Consider the following 17,723-nt stretch of genomic DNA (forward strand, 5'->3'; position numbering starts at 1 on the left):
CCACATTTATATATTAAAACAATCCAGTTTAAAAAATATAAATAAAAAAATAAGAATAATTTTTGAGAAATTACTAGTTTTAAATTAATGCCTACATACGAGTTGTTATTTGTTTGTATATTTTATTTTATGTTAGTAATATCATATTAAAAAAATTTAGAGATTGAAGAAATAAATAATAAATATTTTTAAGTTTTTAATAAAGTCAACATGAAAAATGATTTATGAGTATAAAAAGTAAGTATGTTTGTAAACATGTAAAAAGCATATTCTTTAAACATATAAATGATAGATTATGCTAATACATGTAGAGTAGACTTACTAAAATTACAAATTAGTGTATGGAAAAATTGATTTAACGTGTATAGTTAGACTTGTTTAATTAGTGCATTGATAGATCGTCTAATATGTGGTGCTATACTTGTTTAATCAGTATTTGACATACTTGTTTAATATGTATGACTGAACTTGTCTAATCATTAGATGAACACATTCATCTAATGTGTATTGTAAGACTAATCTAGTCATAAAATGGATAGAGTTGTTTAATATATATTAATAAACTTGTCTAATATGCATATGAACAAATTTGTTTAATGTATGTTGTTAGACTCGTTTAATTAGTATATGGACAAACTCATCTTATGTGTGTTGCAAGACTCGTTTAATTAGTATATGAATAGATTCGTCTAATCAATAATGGAATGACTTGTCTAATGTGTATTCTTTGATCCATCTAATGATTTTTGTTATACTCGTCCTAATCAGTGTATGAACATATTTGTTTAATGTGTATTGCAAGATTCATCTAATTAGTGAATGGAAAGACTCATTTAATGTGTATTAATATACTTGTCTAACTGTGTATGTTCAAATTTGTCTAAAGTATATTACTAAACTCATCTATTGTATATTGCTACACTTGTTTAATCAATGCATTGACAAACTCGTCTAATATTTTTTGGTATACTCGTCTAATTAAATTATTCTTAGACTCACCTAATAATTTTGTTATACTCATTTAATCAATATCTCACTAGACTTGTCTAATATTTTTTGCTATGTTCGTTTAGTGTTTGTTGTTAGACTCATCAAATCAATGTACGTCTAATGCGTATTCTTATAGAATCTAAGTCCTCAAAGATCTAATCATATATGGTCTTTTGATAAGCATTCACAATCTTTTGTTGCATAGTTGTGAAAGTGAAAAAGTGAGAGAATATGAGGAGGAGGAACGAGATGGGGGGTGGTGTGAGGAGAAAGAAGAAAGAGATAAAAGGATGAAAAAACACCTCAAAAAACAGAAAAAATGTAAGAAAAAAAATAGTAACATGTGGCATTCATGAAACGACTTTAATGTCAATTTAATAAACAAACCAAGTCTAAACAAAATTGGGACTCAACTAAATAAAAAAAAATATTGGAAAACAATTGAATATTTGCCTTCAATGGACCAAAGTTCTAATTAAACCTAAAAATAATAGTAACAAAATGAAAAAAAATCATATATTTTAAATATAAGGGCAAAATAGTAATCTTACAAATTTATCAGCGGTTTAAATATATTTTGTAATCCATAAGTTTGGACGCAAAATTAAAATTCATTATTGTTTCAATTGTTCATTTTGATCCTCAAACATTAAAAATGAATGAATATAGTCCTCTTAACCCAAAAACGTTAAAATTTTCATATCTAAGGTGTTCCAGATTGACATTTGAGTTGAAAAGTGTAAAATTGTGAAAACAACTCAAATGCTGGTCTAAAATACTTTTTGACACCCAAAAAAGAACTTAACTCAGTTGAATTATGAAAAGTATATCCATTTTTAAAGTTTGATTAAAGTTTGAGAATCAATTTTGGAACAAATTGTATTAAAGTTTGGGACAAAGAAAATTTTTAATTTTAAATATAAGTTTAAGAACTAAAAACACATTTAACCCTTTGTAAAATAAAAAATATTTATTATCAATTACAACAATCAAATTATTCGCAAATTTTCTAAATTTGCATTTCATTTCCTTTCATTTTCACTCTTAAATTCATATAAAATAGCTTTGTACTTTCTTTCTCTTCATATATGTTATTTTTCATTACTTCAAATCCTCTCTTAGATACAAATAATTCCTAAAAAAAGTTAAATTTACATAGTAAAGTAAAGATCAAGATTAAATATATACTAACATTAATTTTCTCTTATGTGACAATTAATTTAACTAATTCTGTTTAAACTTTTTTAATTATTAAGATAATTGAACATATGTCTGTTTAACCTTTAATAATTATCACATACATTTATGAAAGAAAAAATTAACATTAATATACAATTATCTGTCACGAGATCACAAGTAATCTCAAATTTAGAAAATAATAAGTAAAGGTCAAGATTAATTGTATAATATCGTTATTTTTCTCTTTAATAGACAATTATCAAAGATTAAACATACAATAAATTAATTTAATCAGTAAAGTTCACACAAAATTAACAAATTTAAAATTTGTATACTAATGTTATAATTTTTTTAAGAGAACAATACTAGTAGAAAGTGATAATTTTAATTATACTAATCGTTATTAAAATTTGTATATCTTCTTGTATTCAACCAACTATTTGTTTAGTAAAATATAATTATGTTTTTAAAAATAGTGTAAACATTATTTGTACTTAATTTTTCTTAAGAGAACAATACTAGTAGAAGTTGATAATTTTAATAAGGAATGAAACTTGGGAACGCGGAAATTCCAACGGTGGATTGTAGTATGTTGTCAAGTCAACGTTGATCGAGACTTCGGATATCTCGATTCATCAGCCCAAATGTCAATTATTTTTAATTTCTGTTTAGAAGGGAAGAAAATTATTTTGTTAGCTTAAATTATTCTATTGGATAAAGATTCTTAAAAGAAAGGAGAAGAAATAAGTAAAATATATGTATTTAATTTGAAAAAAAAAGTTATAAATTTTATTTTTTAACTTTTACTTATTTTGTTAATTTGCCATATTTTTATAATGTATTGGGTAACAGGTTGGATTTCTTAGAGCAAAGGGTCTTCATTGTTTTTAAAAGGTTTGTAATATATTATTGCATTTTATTTTATTCAAATTTTCACTTTGTTATCTTAATCTCTTTTTGTTTCATTCTTATAAGATCACTGTTTTATTCTTTCAATAAATCTAAATATAAGTTAATAGTTCTTTCAGATTTACTTTTCACCATGATTTGAATATTAAAACCAACTATATTATTATTATGAAATCCTATCTCTTTTCTTTTAAAAATCTAATATACTCACTATACATTAAATCAAAGCACTTATATCAAACCATTTAAGCATTAATAACTAATATACATATTAATATAATAGGTAGTTGATATTAATAAATTATTGAGTTATAAAATTCTTAACCCGCGTCTTTGTGGCCTTCGTTTATAGATTCTGTGGACTAATCTTATAATGTGAACATATTTTAGGAATAAGGAATTGGCTTAAAGACGTGTTTATAATTCGTACTTGAATTTTATTAAGTAAAGGAGAATTTATTAATTGAGTCATCTTGAATTTTAACATTTATTTTTTAAACTAGTCTTTATATATAAATAATTTCAACTTAAGTTCTAAAATAATAATACAAACTATAAATTTAATGCAAATTTAGCATTTTGGACTTAGTGCTATTGATTGTATTTTAAATCTTTGTATTGCTTAATTTTAATTTTTTATCGTGTTAAATGTGTTAATTATTACAAACTAATAATTGTTTTTGTTTCAATGTCTTTTAATATATTTGAATGTCTCTATGTTTATTTAAATTCCTTTTAACATATTAAACTAGTAAATTGGGATTCTTTATTTGAATTTAATAATTATGCCTAAAGGAGAGAAGTACTTACCATAAACATACAAATGTGTCTTTCTATTTAGAGTTTTATTCCAGCTATATATATATATATATATATATATATATATATACATGAAAATATTTTATCGTAAGATGTAAAGTTCAATTGATGAGTTAAATGCCTCCAATACGAATTAATCTTTGACTTAGATATTTTTAATTGCACTTAAGAGATATTCATGACACACACACACTTAGGTAGAATTAGTTCTTTAGCTTTGCCTTTTTTCCCCTCTTAGGTTTGATATTTCAACTCTATTTTTCATTTCCACTCTTTTTATCTTTTATTTAGTTTTAAGTTAGTCTATTTTTTGGATTATGACATTTTTTTGTTTGTAAACAATGTCAATTACCACCGTAATTGATAAATTATACTAAATTGAAATCCAGAAAAAAGTTAAATGCTAAAATTAATAAAAGAAAGTCAACAAACTAAAATAAAAAAATATATTAGAGAGTGAAAGTACGTAATAATTACGTAAATCTTTCCATCCTAATTTTCTATAGTATTTTTTTTCCTCTTAACATAAGCTCAAATAAATAAAAAATTTATTTATCACATTTAAAAAAATACTTCATTCTTTCCCATGTTATCATTTTCAGCATATTTCATTGCCACGTATCTAACCATAGGCATACCCGAAAGAAATAAATAAGGAAAAAGAAAAGTAACTAACTAGATTTGCTAATCAAAACTCTTTGAAATCATAAATTTATACTGATATTTTCTTCAAAAAATTGTGTAGGAAATGTTGGGTTAATTCCAAATAGAAAACACAACACAAGTTTTTTTTTTTTTTTAATAAAAAGTTTCAATAATGGATTTTAATTCTACTCTCTTGGAATCTCCTAGAATTTCCAGATAGTATGATTTTGGGAAGCAACTTGTGCTAAAAAGAGAAGGTATTGAGCACTTTAAATAAATCCTTTGAAAGATGAGAACTTTTTGTGTCTAATTTTACAAAGACCCTTTACAAGAAAAAAGTTAAATTCTTTATTGAATGTGATTTATCTATAGTAGTTACCTTCCACATAGGGTTGGTTCATTCATGCACTAAAATATTGATTGATACATTTTTTTTACGTTTACTTTTTGCATTCCCTTTAAGCTTGAGCCAAATTATCAAACATTCGCGTAATGACATTAATTGTATCTTTATTTAACTATACAACACCATCTCCCTTTTAATTTCCCCCACTAAGAAGGCAACTACATTAATTAATAAAACCAAAATAGAAAGATGCCACATCCAATTTCAATTCACCCTCTAACCAAATCTCAATACAAAAGATGAAAGTTACCCATCATTCCCATCACAATATTTCAATCCCTTTCAACTTTCAAACCTGTCATAAACACAAAAACTAATAAAAAAACAAAAAGCTAAAAAATAGGAAAAAAAAAGAAAAAAACGCTAGAAGGAGGGCTTGAACCTCCGACCTTGTGGTTAACAGCCACACGCTCTAACCAACTGAGCTATTCCAGCTTTTAATTTTTAATGTCTTAAAATGTTATTTAATAAAGTAAAAACTGTGAAAAAAAATGGTTAGAGAAACGAGAATGGTAACGACAAAACGGCTCCTTTCAGCTGTTGTTATTCCTAACGTGTATTTCAGTTTCGAGTGAGTCGTCTCTCTCATTTTTTTTCTTTTCTCCTTTTCTCTTCCATTCCTCTCACCACACTCTTACAGACACACCCAACCAAACCAAACAATATATAAACAACAACATTCTAATCTCATCGCATCGCATCACATCACATGAACCTTCCAACACTTTGATCCCTCGCAGTTCCACCGATGGCGGGTGCACTCTCCCACAGACAATTCCAGCACCAACCACCACCCTCCTCCTCGCGCCTCCTCCTCCTCCTCACTCTCCTCCCGCTCACCCTCGCCTCCATGGCTTTCGTCCTCCAATGGCGCGGCGGTCTCACCGACCCCCTCACCCGCTGGTCACCCGATCAACCCCAGTTTCCCGGCATGTCCTTCGCCGATTCCACTCCCTCTCGCCGCACCTCCGATTGTGCCAACCCTCTCTCCCAATCTCTCAACCCCTCTTTCCCCTACTTCCGTGACTGGAACTTTGATTTCTCCCCCCACCTCTCGCCCAAGGTCCCCTACCCTATCATAAACCCTTCGTGTTACCACTACCGTCATCATTATCATCGTTCTTTTGCGAATTTCGGATTTCTGATTCTCCCTTGTTGACTCTTTTAATTTTTGGAATTCGTTCAGATATGTGTCACCACCAGCACCTCCGCGGGGCTGGAGCAGACGCTGCCGTGGATCTTCTACCACAAGGTTATCGGAGTCTCCAGCTTCCTCCTCTTCGTCGAAGGGAAGGCTGCGTCGCCTAATGTCACTAGGGTTTTAGAGAGCATTCCCGTGAGTTAGCATTTTTTTATTTATTGTTATCCTGGGATTACTGTCGTTTTTTTTTTTTTTGGATCTTTGATTGGAATTTGAAACGTGTTTTTGTTTTTTTGAATCAGGGGGTGAAGGTTGTGTTTAGAACGAGGGAGTTGGAGGAGCAGCAAGCTAAAAGGTATTTGTTTTGTTTCACTTCGAGACTTTTTTTGGATTGAAAAAGTTTTTCTTTTACTGTTTGAGTGGTGAGAGTTTTTTCAAACGAACTTGTTGCGCGTGGTTTTGAATGCTTTTTTTTTCTTTTCTTTTGTTTAGATGGTGTTGACTGTTTTATTGCACGTCTGTGCTGGTGGTATGTTTTTTCTGAGTTTGAAGTTCGAGATGTGATCTGGATCTGGTCTGTGTATAGTTTGTTGATACGGATCTTTGGTGGTGGCTTTTTGTTTAAATTATTTTGTAGATTTGTGGTTAGTTTGTTGATGGAGATCTTTGGTAGAGGGTTGAGCTTAAGTTATCCACTATATCACTGTTTCTGTTGTGGATTGCAATAGTTATTGTATCTTTTAGAAATTTTGTTCTGGCTTGTTTTTTTTTTTATCTAAATCTAAATGTATGCCTATTTGGGGACACGATGGGATTCAGAATATGTATATGATCAAATGCTTCTCTTGGAAGATCTTGCTGGCATATGAAAAGATTGACGTCACCAAGGTTCTGATCCACATAGAAATTCTTTCCTATTTTATCCTTTGTTATGAAATCCAGCATTGAACAGTTAAATCATGGCTAAAACAGTTAAACTCTTTCGATCAAATGATTCTTCGATCCCAGATCAAGGCTTGATTGGTCAAGTGCTCTATTGCTTTTATTTTTGTTTGTCATAATATTCCCATATTTGTTATCGTGTAATTCTCAGACATGAAACCTTTTTTATGAATTGTCTAGTTTACCCTTCAGTGGGTTTTAGTTGTGAAGAACATCCTAGCACTAGTGGAAGCCAAGTATTCTGAATCTTGCTCTCTTTTATATAAAATAATGGATAATGAATTATGATATGACTTACACGTATAAGATGAAGTACTGAACACCTTAAAGTGATGGGGTTGGTTTAAATATAAAATTCATTATTGGGGGATTCTTATTTCACTCACAGTGTAAGATATTAAGATCAGTAGTTTCCAATAGTCTTCACAAGTTTTTTAGCTGTATGGAGTTTCTGGATTTTAAAATTACATGCTAAAGTTTAATACAACGATTTGTTCCTTATTTGCGTATTTCTAATGTCTGTTATCTATTATTTCAGCCGAATATGGAATGAGACTTGGTTGGCAAGCTTCTTCTACAAACCATGTAACTATGAGTTGTTTGTGAAGCAATCTTTGAATATGGAAATGGCTATTGTCATGGCAAGGGTATGGGTTGTGATTTCTTTTATTGTATTAATCATTATCATACCTTCAGTTTTGTAGTTTATTTATTTATTTTTTTTCTGGATGATATTATTTTTCTCTTTAGGATTCTGGAATGGATTGGATCATCCATCTGGACACGGATGAGCTGATGCATCCAGCAGGAACCCCAGAGTACTCTTTAAGACAGTTATTAGCTGACGTGCCTGGAAATGTTGATATGGTCATTTTTCCTAATTATGTGAGTCCAGGAATTTTTTTGATCCTGACTTTACTATTTGATATAGTTGATCGAACTGTATTCTTTTTGCCCTTTTGATATTCTTTGATAATTTTAATCTTGGTTATGAAATGTTATTTGTTCCAGGAAAGCAGCGTGGAGCGAGATGATATCAAGGAGCCTTTCAGTGAGGTATTTGTTTAATTAGCTTACCTAAGTTTTAAACCAATGTAGTTAGTATCACCTATATTTAAATCTAAATGTGATACAGTCAACACAATGTGTTTCCATCTGCTAGTGATGCGAATTGGAGATTGTATCTTTTTTGGGCATGAATTTCATAGTGATCACCAGAATCGTTTTGGAATTGTGTATGAATCAAGATTTTTGGCTGCATCACATGATTATGGTGTGTAAGTTTTGGCATGGCACGCTGCTGCTCCATGGGTTGTTGGGTATGGGTGGAATGGTGCTTTTCGCTTCTAAAATTGAAGAAAATGACACAAATCATGTGCTCTGCATTTCTAACTTCTGTTCCCCTCATAACTTTGCTTGCATCTAGCTGGTCAGAAAAAGGAAATGACCTAATTGACAACTTAATGAACCCTAAATGACAGTGTTATACACACACAGACACACATACACACATATATATACATATTGTGTGTGTATTGTAGTTTTATCTGCAAATCATACCGTGTTTCAACTTGGACTTTGATTTAACCGTCATTTTAACTTTGATGTCTAGTATCAAATAAAGAAGTATTGAATTGATATGATTATTGCTTTTATTAAATTAAGAAGTAAAGAAGTTTTTAAAATTTTCATATTCTCTCTTAAATGTCCTTAAGAAAAAAATTATCCAAGTAATTTGGTAAGCAGGGTCTACATTACACTAATACAAAAGTATACAAACATAAACCCAATCCAATTTGCATGCACTTTCATATCATTTGGTAGTATTTGATGGGTTATAGGTATGTTATTGACAGACTTGTGATGTGACTGTTGCACACTAGCAATTTCCAAAGGCGTTCTTTTTAATTAAATAAAAAAAAAGAAAAACATGTATTGGTAAAAAGCTATTGTTACAGTTCCAGATTTTTACCATGTCTTGTAGTCTTTTTGCTAATGTTGTTCTCTGTACAAACTTCTTTATCCTTTTCGATATCAAGTGTGTTGTTGATACATTTAGCTTGCATGTTATCATAGGTTTCAATGTTCAAGAAGAACTACGACCATCTTCCAAAGGATGTATATTTTGGAAATTACAAAGAATCAACCCGTGGCAATCCAAACTATTTTCTTACTTATGGAAATGGGAAATCAGCTGCCAGGATTCAGGATCATCTCCGTCCTAATGGTGCCCACAGATGGCACAACTATATGAAAACACCCAAGTACGTTGATCCTGCCTGTCATTAATTTATGAGTGTGTATTATATAAGACATGTGCATACGTATTCATTTTCACTACCAACATGATTTCATTGTTAAGGGTACTTATTACTGAATCTGTATTTGTTTTGGACTCTATTAAGTCTACTTTACAAGCTGAAAGGTTAATCATAAAAAAATTGAATCGTCTTACCTATAATTATTTCGAGCTTATTTTAAATTGTTTTGGTAGGTCTCATCTCAAATAAATTTCATACAATCATAGTGTGCTGAAAGTATTTCCTTGTGAATGTATTGCTGACTTTTCTTTTTCTTCTTGATACTGATCTGTATGCCAAACCTTTCTTCAGTGAGATAAAATTGGAAGAAGCTGCTGTTCTGCATTATACCTACACCAAATTTTCTGATTTGACTTCAAGACGTGATAGGTGTGGCTGCAAGCCTACTAAAGAAGATGTTAAAAGATGCTTCATGTTGGATTTTGATAGATCTGTAAGTTGCCGATTACACGCCTAGTGCATTGTAGTTATAAATAAATTTTACCAGTTTTTTCTAGGTAAAGTAAATTATTAGTTGCAATTACATTCTTATATTCCAAAGATTATCTTATGGGTTTGTCAATTTGATGTTTTTCTAAGGCCACACAAAGGTTTCTGAGTTGAATCTAGACCAGAACTCTCGTTTTGTTGTAACTTTTTTCCATGATTTTGTGACATTCCCCGCTGAGTTTTCTCAGAGAAAAATAGTTCTTTTGTTGTTCACTAGTCTTGTGAATCAGAAATACCCTTCCGTCCTTTTTATCCTTTTTTATTTTTTCTTGGTGGCTTGCCTAATGACTTGAGTAGTTGTTTTTTCGTTATGTTTTTGTTCTTTACTTCCTAGCTTGTTGGCCTGTGTGGGTTGACACTGTATCGATGTTATGTTTTTTTAATCTGACACAACTCTTCTGTTTAGGCATTCATAATTGCTTCCACTGCAACTGAGGAAGAAATGCTTCAATGGTAAGTAGTTACATGATAATTACTAAAGTATTGATCTTACTATTACTTGGGGGGGTTCAGGGTATTTAAGCAGCTGAACTATTTGTTGTTAAATGGGTCTTTTCTTTCACGTAGGTATCGTGAACGCATTGTCTGGACTGATAAAGCACTTAACATGAGACTTATGAGGAAAGGCATCCTGACTCGTATTTATGCTCCCATGGTAAGTTCACATACATGGAATTTGCTTTCTGGTCTCTCTCCAAACAATTTACATAGTTGTCAGAAACAGTCTTCATCTTTCCACCCAAAACTTATCTTTGCAGGTTATTATTCAAAGTTTGAGGGAATCTGGTGTGTTTAGCTCTGTGATTGCAAAAGCTGCTCAAACAAATTTATCAAAAGAGAAGTTTTTAAAATCTGTTGACAGTAGCAATTCAACCAGGAATTCCAGATCAGATATGTTTTCTACTAGAAAAATTGATGCCGGCAGGTTATCCCTAGCAACTGCAAGAAGAATTTTGAAAGTTATAGATGATTCACTCCCATCTGCAATCCCACCGTTGTCTCCACCAAGCTACGATCATACTGACTCAATTTTTTGACTGACTCCTTGCCATGGCCAGAAATTATTTTGAACAGAAAGTTACGTGAATTGTGAGGAAAAAAAGACAATGATAGAAGCTCTTCTGGCTGTCATGACGGGCATTCCAGTTTTTTTGGCTTCATGGGGTTTTTCCCGATCATTACCCAAGCGCTTATGTAAATTTCAGGTATAGATCGTAGCCTTAGTGTAGAAATCATACAAAGCAGATTTTGCTAACACTTTAAATTATTCTTTTTTACCTCTAATCTGTTTTTATTTCTTTCACCCCCTCCTATTTTTAGAGTCATTTCAGCAGATTTGGCTGCCATTGTAATGGAAAATCGAGGCTGTTTGTATTTTTCTATACACATTGAGAGAGACAGTAATATACACAGGTTAAGATTTTTTCCATGTTGGAAGTAGAAATGGTACATCCAATGAAAAATGTTATTTTGCCAATTTTTCATGCGTTATATCATTCACTATTGTTTGTATTGCCCATTTTTTTAATTTTTTGGTGCTGTTGTTCATCCATAGGGATTCTGTGTAGTGGATGAAAAAGGTTGTTAGAACTTTAAGGGTACTAAAATGTGATTTGTATATTTGGTATCAGTTTTATAGATAGATTAGAATGAAAGGGAACATTATGTATGGGTTTGATTTACGACTGTTTGGTAGCATGACATAAAGTTGAAAAGATGATACGTCTTAGTTTCATTAGGATAAAAAAATACAACTTCCTCTTTTATTTCTTTTTCACTTTCACTTTTAGGAAAGAACTAGAAGTCTTTCGCCACTTGTCCTATAACTATACCATTCAAACTAATAAAGTTGAAGTCAATTTTTGCGTGAAGCATTAGTTTTGAACCAGTGTTAATGGAAATCGGGAAAATACGTTATAGACAATTGACAAAATGTAGAAATACAAGTATAATATAAAAAAATAGTAAAATTAAAAAAAAAACAGTATATTTAATGTCAAAAACTTCAAATAACATAAAATAAAAAATATGACTAATTTTAAAATAACAATAAAACATAATGTAAATGTTCTAAATTTTTATTTATCTAATTCTTCTTTGATACTAATATAATTATCTTCAATTCTATCTAATAAAGTATATTCCTTCTCATCCCCTTCAAAGAAAAATATTGTCAGAGTTAAGTAATTTCTTAAATTTAGAATCAAAGCTATCAAACCTCTCGTTGAATCTTCCCTTGGATTGAAGTTATATCTAAACTTTTTCAAGAAGTTATATCTAAACCTTTCCAAAAAGAGTACTTAGATTCAATAACAAACATATACACACCTCTTTCTTTTATTGTTTGTTTTTCCTGTAAAAGATTTTGCTTTTTCAGCACTTCATAAACAATTGTCCAATTAAGAGTGAGAGATCATCACAAATAAAATAAAATAAAATAAAATAATAATAGAAAAATATAGCTTAAAATCTTGAATGTTAGCTTTTTACAGGTTTGAAGTTGTGTTATAACACTTACAATAGTTTCTATGAAAATGTTTAAATATCTTAATTGAAACTGTAATTTTCCTTTATTCTTTGGCAATCTAACCAGTTGATGCAAGCGCTTTTCCCCATTGATAACCTCCAAAATCATTTTTTATTTCCAGGTTGGAATAATAGAAATACTTGTTGGTCTTTACTTTCATTGTTATTGAAGATTTTCACTATTATTTCCTTAACCTTCTCTATTATATATAACTCATTGTTTCTTTTGCTTTTCCTTCCACAAGATGAAATACATGAACAAGAGGGGCAATGATTTGGAAAATAGAAAATATAGGATTCTAAAATTACGGTATAAGAACAATTTTTGTAACTACTCTTTCCTTACCTTTTTCTAGAAAACTTGTTTTTGCTCCATTAATTTCCTCAGATTGGATTAATTACACCAATCTAAGGTTTTTTCTTTCTTAAGCATACGAACACCAAGCAGATTCATGATTTTACTATAACCGCTTTGAAACGTCACTTTAGGATGCCTAATGTGAACATCTCTAAATTTTAGTCCTAAGTATTCCAATTTTGAAATATTTAGCGATGCTTTGGTTTCTCATTATATGAATCTCAATTAAAGTCCTAGAAACACATAGTTGTTTCAACCTATATCTTGATAGAGGGAAAGTACAATGCCATTGAGAACCAACAACCAATTTCAATACACATAACTAAAGATTAAGGGATGAAGTTCCGTAAAAATAAAAACATTTGTATGCATTAATTAAGATAATTTGTTTTGAAATGAATTTTAATTAAAGTGAAAAAATGTTAGATGTATACTAATATAATATAAATAACTTAATAAAAATTTAGCTTTTATGTGTATCTCTTTTTATTTCGTAAATTATCATTTTAAATAAATTATTATGAGTAACTTTATTCTAACAATTGTGTTTTAACTAAATGCTATTTTAGTTGTTATTCATAAAATAAAACGTAAATAAAAGCAATCTAATTAAAATCCATCTTAATATAATTTTAACTTTTTGGATGTTTTTATATGATAAAAATAATTTAGTTTAATTATTTTTGTATTAATTATACTTTTATTTTATATTATATTATATGTATCAAATAAATTAAATTCCATTGATTTGTATAGAAGGAATGGAATGGATAGGGAGTTTTAACTTCAAATGTTGTATGCATTAGAAAAAATTTAATAAAGAAAAAAAAAGTAATGTCACATTTCTCTTTTCCTTGTTTTCCGTATCTCTTTAAAATTCATTGTAGCTAAGAACTATTTATATTTGATACATTTTCAAACTTTCTAATTATTTTATAGATTATTTTTTCTTTTACTTTTCGTATAATTTTTTCATCAATTTGGTGGGATCAATAGAGAAAAGTGATAATCTTAATTTCTTTTACCATACATTAAAATTTGATTATATTTGTGTACCTTATTTTAAGTTCTTAGATGAGGAAGTTCATACTAGAGCTAGAGATTTAATTGATATAAAATATTACAAGTAAGGAAAGCTATTTATTAGTTTGATTGAACCATAGGAAAATATGACTTGTATGTAGTGATGACGTGGTCACTAGATTTTTAATTACTATGCAGGGATTCTAGTTGATTGATAATTTGTTTGAATGTTTGAAGTAGAGTGTTGTCGGTTATCAATTGACAAATGGTTGTTTAACATGTTTTGAATTGAATTGGATACTTATTCATATGTTGATTTGATGATTAAATTACGAATGTGGATTTATAATTTTCGTGAGTTTTGAATATGATTTAGATGAGTAGAGTAAATTTTTTATATATTTTATGATGATAGTTTATGAAATTGATGAGTTTAAACATGCATACTTTTAGTTGAGGAAGCAAGATTGATTTGAAATGAGTAAAGAATGATGCTTGATATTATCATTTGGATTAATCATTTGAATTGTTTAAAAGTCGTATTATTCAAATGCTTTTGAAATTATCTTTGAAATCTGGTTTGATTGTGTTATTGAGGTTGATTTTATATTTTCACTTAAGTCAATGATTTTTTTTGTCAAATAAAATATAATAGAGACCTAAACCTTAGTCTCTCCTCTATTTTCTCTAAAGTGAAAGAAATTTTGCTCAAACAAAAATAGTTGAAAATAAACTTGTATTCGACCTTATTTTCGCTCAAGTAAAAGATTTTTTGATCATGCTAAGCGAAAAGAGTACCACAACTCAACCCACATGCCTAATTTTTGTTCAATCAAGTGTAGTTTGGCTCAAAACGAGTATATTCTCGCTCAAGCTAGTATATTTTTGCTTAAGCTAATTTTTTTTTCTTAATTCTTCTAGTTTCTTAAACTCATTGGGTGTGAATGTTTTTATAAATGCAAATTGAATATTAATTCCTATGTATGTTTGATTTATGAATTTAGTTAAATGAGTTATATTATATAACAATGTAATGTTTATTGATATTGATGAAATTTATATCTTAAATGAAAATGATTGTCGTAATTAATGAGAATTGTGTTATTTATGGTCACATATTAGGAGGTGAGAAATTGAGGGAAAGTTCTTGGAGAGTAGATATGTGACTTCTTATGTTGTATTGAACTTATCTCAATCCTCTTAATTAGATTCACTGGAAAATTTAAGTCTTAAATATTATATTAGATGTTAATATCTAGTAAGACATACTTAATATATGTTTTCTAAAAAATTTCAATTGATATTTCACTTATTGAATATTTCTAATGTATAGATCCATGTATGGTCTATGTGGTTGTTATAAATTAAATTTTAAATAAAGGTAAACTATTATGACTTGTTAATTAAAATATATATACTTTCTTAAATTAAAAATTTGTTTTAAAAACTTATTCTTTCTTAGTTGTATTGTGAACTATGATGACTATATCATGTATATAAACAAATATATATATAATTGCAAGGAATTTGGAAAATATTAGGTATGTATATTTTTATTTTAATTCTCATTGTATAAATTTTTATATATGTTGTGTATTTTACATTATATTATTTATTATTTCAAACTTTTTACTAGTCATTTGATAAAATTTTAACATAATTGATAATTTAATTTATAGAATGTTACAAAAGTACATATTAAGAAATTATCATAAAGGGTAAAGTAAAATGTGCAAATTGTAAGGTCCACTTTTGTTTTAAGTTATGGGCCTTTAGTGAGTAAGGGCCATAACCAACCACTTGTTTTCCAGGACCTCCTTCCAACTGCTTACTTACTTCCAATTCTGTCTCATTTTTTCAAAACAGTTCACCTTCCTTCTCCCTTAGCAGAACCTGAGCTAGGGCACTTGCGAGATCCCCTTTGAGCTAGCCGAACGCTTCCCCCACTTCAATTGAACATCAAAACTTCGTGCTTTCCCTTCTTTTTCAGTTTGGTGGTGTTGGTTCAACTTTGGGATCTTCCTTAGTGCCTCATTTCATTTGTTTTTAGTTATGTTTCTAGCTCCTTAAGTTGTTCCAAGTCCTGGTGTTTCTTCCTCTTAGGGTTTCTCCCTCGTAGTAGCTTTGCTAATGTAAGGGAAGCTAGAGTTTAAAGTTTTTAAGAATATTGCATGTTTGCTGGTTGCAGAATCATATTTTTAAATGCTTGTTTGACGTTTGTGTTGATTGGAAATATGTTGGGTGAAGTTGTGCTTGAGTTTTTGGATCTGCATATGTGAACATGTGATAAACCTGCTAATCTCGCCCAAGCGAGTAGTTCTCGCCTAAGCGAGAGTAGCAGAAACTCACTTCTATTTCTGCTCAAATTGTTGCTTAGGTGGGGAGCTTCAATTTTGAGCGAAGAGAAATCTCGCTCAAGCGAGTAGGACCCGCTTAAGCGAGAATTCACAAAAACATCACAATGCTCACTGTTCGAGCTCTTGCCCAGACGAGAAGGCCTAGCTTAAGTGAGAGAATTTCTATTGCTTGAACGAAGGCTTCTAACTTGAGCAACTGGTGCAGGGACATGCTTTGTTGCTGCTCTATTCTCTGACTTGGTTGTTTGTCTCCATGATTGAGTGATTTACCTTAACGCATGAAGTAGGATGCCATGTATGTTTTATGTGATATAATGAGGTTGAGATTTTGTTGTGTTTGGTATGAAATGATCATGGATGTGTGAGAACATGTATATGGTATGAGCTTGACGTAATTCCATGATTCTCTTGTGGAGACTTTATGGTGGTGTTTGTAGTGTATGTAACGGAATAAGGATTCAAGCAAGGCTGCATCCTGACACTCCAATGAATTAGTCAAACTCACATAGAGTAGATTGGTTCATGTGGTGAGAATAACATGAAGTCCTAGTCTTTGGCAGGATAATGGTTCTAGATGATTATGGACTAACCTTAAGCTTGTGTGTGGTAGAGTGAAATCCATTAGCAATGACTCTGCAGAGTAGTAGAGGCCACCACAAGTGCAAGCAACCAATGAATCTGATCTCTTTACATGTATCCAGATAATTGAGTTAGAGGGTCTTTTACTGTATGCTAGTACATGCTGTGTGCTCAATGAATTGCATGTTTATAATCTACTTACATATATATCAAAATTATTTTCACTAGCTTATCCTTTCTCTCTATGTCTGTTTCTTGTTTGATTTTCCTTTTTGCAATGATCACCAATGTTGGTGTGAACAGATGTGGGAACTCTTGGGAATCACCACGATGATGGAAATGTTGCAGTTTTGTAACATCCCGGTCGGATATTACTAATTTAAGTAATAAAAATTAAGAAATATGATGAAAACATCATTTATTATACTTCGCTTCCCAAAAACGCGGGAAATTTTAAAACATTTATTAATCGGATGTTATCCAAAAATCCATAATTTATGAAACTCCAATACAGTATCCAAATTCACAAATCAGTAAGGCACTATTTACAAATTTCATAAAAACAATAACGGTAAAACTCCAGTAAAAGCTTTTCCCAGTTAACCCTCTCTCCGATGCTATGCCTCATTAGCACCACCTGCAACATCATCTGCTCCCGTGTAACGCATTACACGATCATCGTCAAACACAAGCAGATAGGGTGAGCTCATAAATAATTAACATATAAGTTAATAAAAAAGTCAAGATACACCCATCTATTTTATTCTAGTTAATTCTTGGCCCAGACCTTAATCCCCAAGGCTTTTCAACCTTCACAACACATAAATAATTAGCCTCGGATTCAGGGTTTATGATGCTCACACGAACCTGCCCGCTCGTGGTCCTGCCTCTACGAACCTCCCCGCTCGTAGTCCTGCTCTACGGACCTACCCGCCCGTAGTGATCCACCAGCTACGTACCTCCCCGCACGCAGCATCTCTCAAGTGTGAACACGGAACATACGAACCTACCTCGCTCGTATCCCCACACGAGAGTAACA

At 30.6% G+C, this 17,723-nt stretch overlaps 1 protein-coding gene and 1 non-coding gene across 2 annotated transcripts; one reads left to right on the forward strand and one right to left on the reverse strand.

Annotated features, from left to right (window-relative positions):
- Positions 1-5,309: 5,309 nt before the first annotated feature.
- Positions 5,310-5,383, reverse strand: TRNAN-GUU. Its single transcript has one exon. It is a non-coding gene; the product is annotated as a tRNA-Asn (tRNA).
- Positions 5,384-5,519: 136 nt separating this feature from the next.
- Positions 5,520-11,332, forward strand: LOC114195265 (glycosyltransferase-like At2g41451). The gene is made up of 11 exons (XM_028085674.1): positions 5,520-6,011; positions 6,135-6,284; positions 6,392-6,444; positions 7,570-7,678; positions 7,782-7,916; positions 8,043-8,087; positions 9,108-9,295; positions 9,644-9,785; positions 10,248-10,294; positions 10,409-10,496; positions 10,600-11,332. Exons 1-11 carry the CDS (start codon positions 5,697-5,699, stop codon positions 10,876-10,878), a joined length of 1,551 nt encoding a protein of 516 aa, XP_027941475.1. The 5' UTR covers positions 5,520-5,696; the 3' UTR covers positions 10,879-11,332.
- Positions 11,333-17,723: the final 6,391 nt, after the last annotated feature.

This window comes from Vigna unguiculata, chromosome 1 (assembly GCF_004118075.2).
Source record: "Vigna unguiculata cultivar IT97K-499-35 chromosome 1, ASM411807v1, whole genome shotgun sequence".
Classification (NCBI taxonomy): domain Eukaryota; kingdom Viridiplantae; phylum Streptophyta; class Magnoliopsida; order Fabales; family Fabaceae; genus Vigna; species Vigna unguiculata.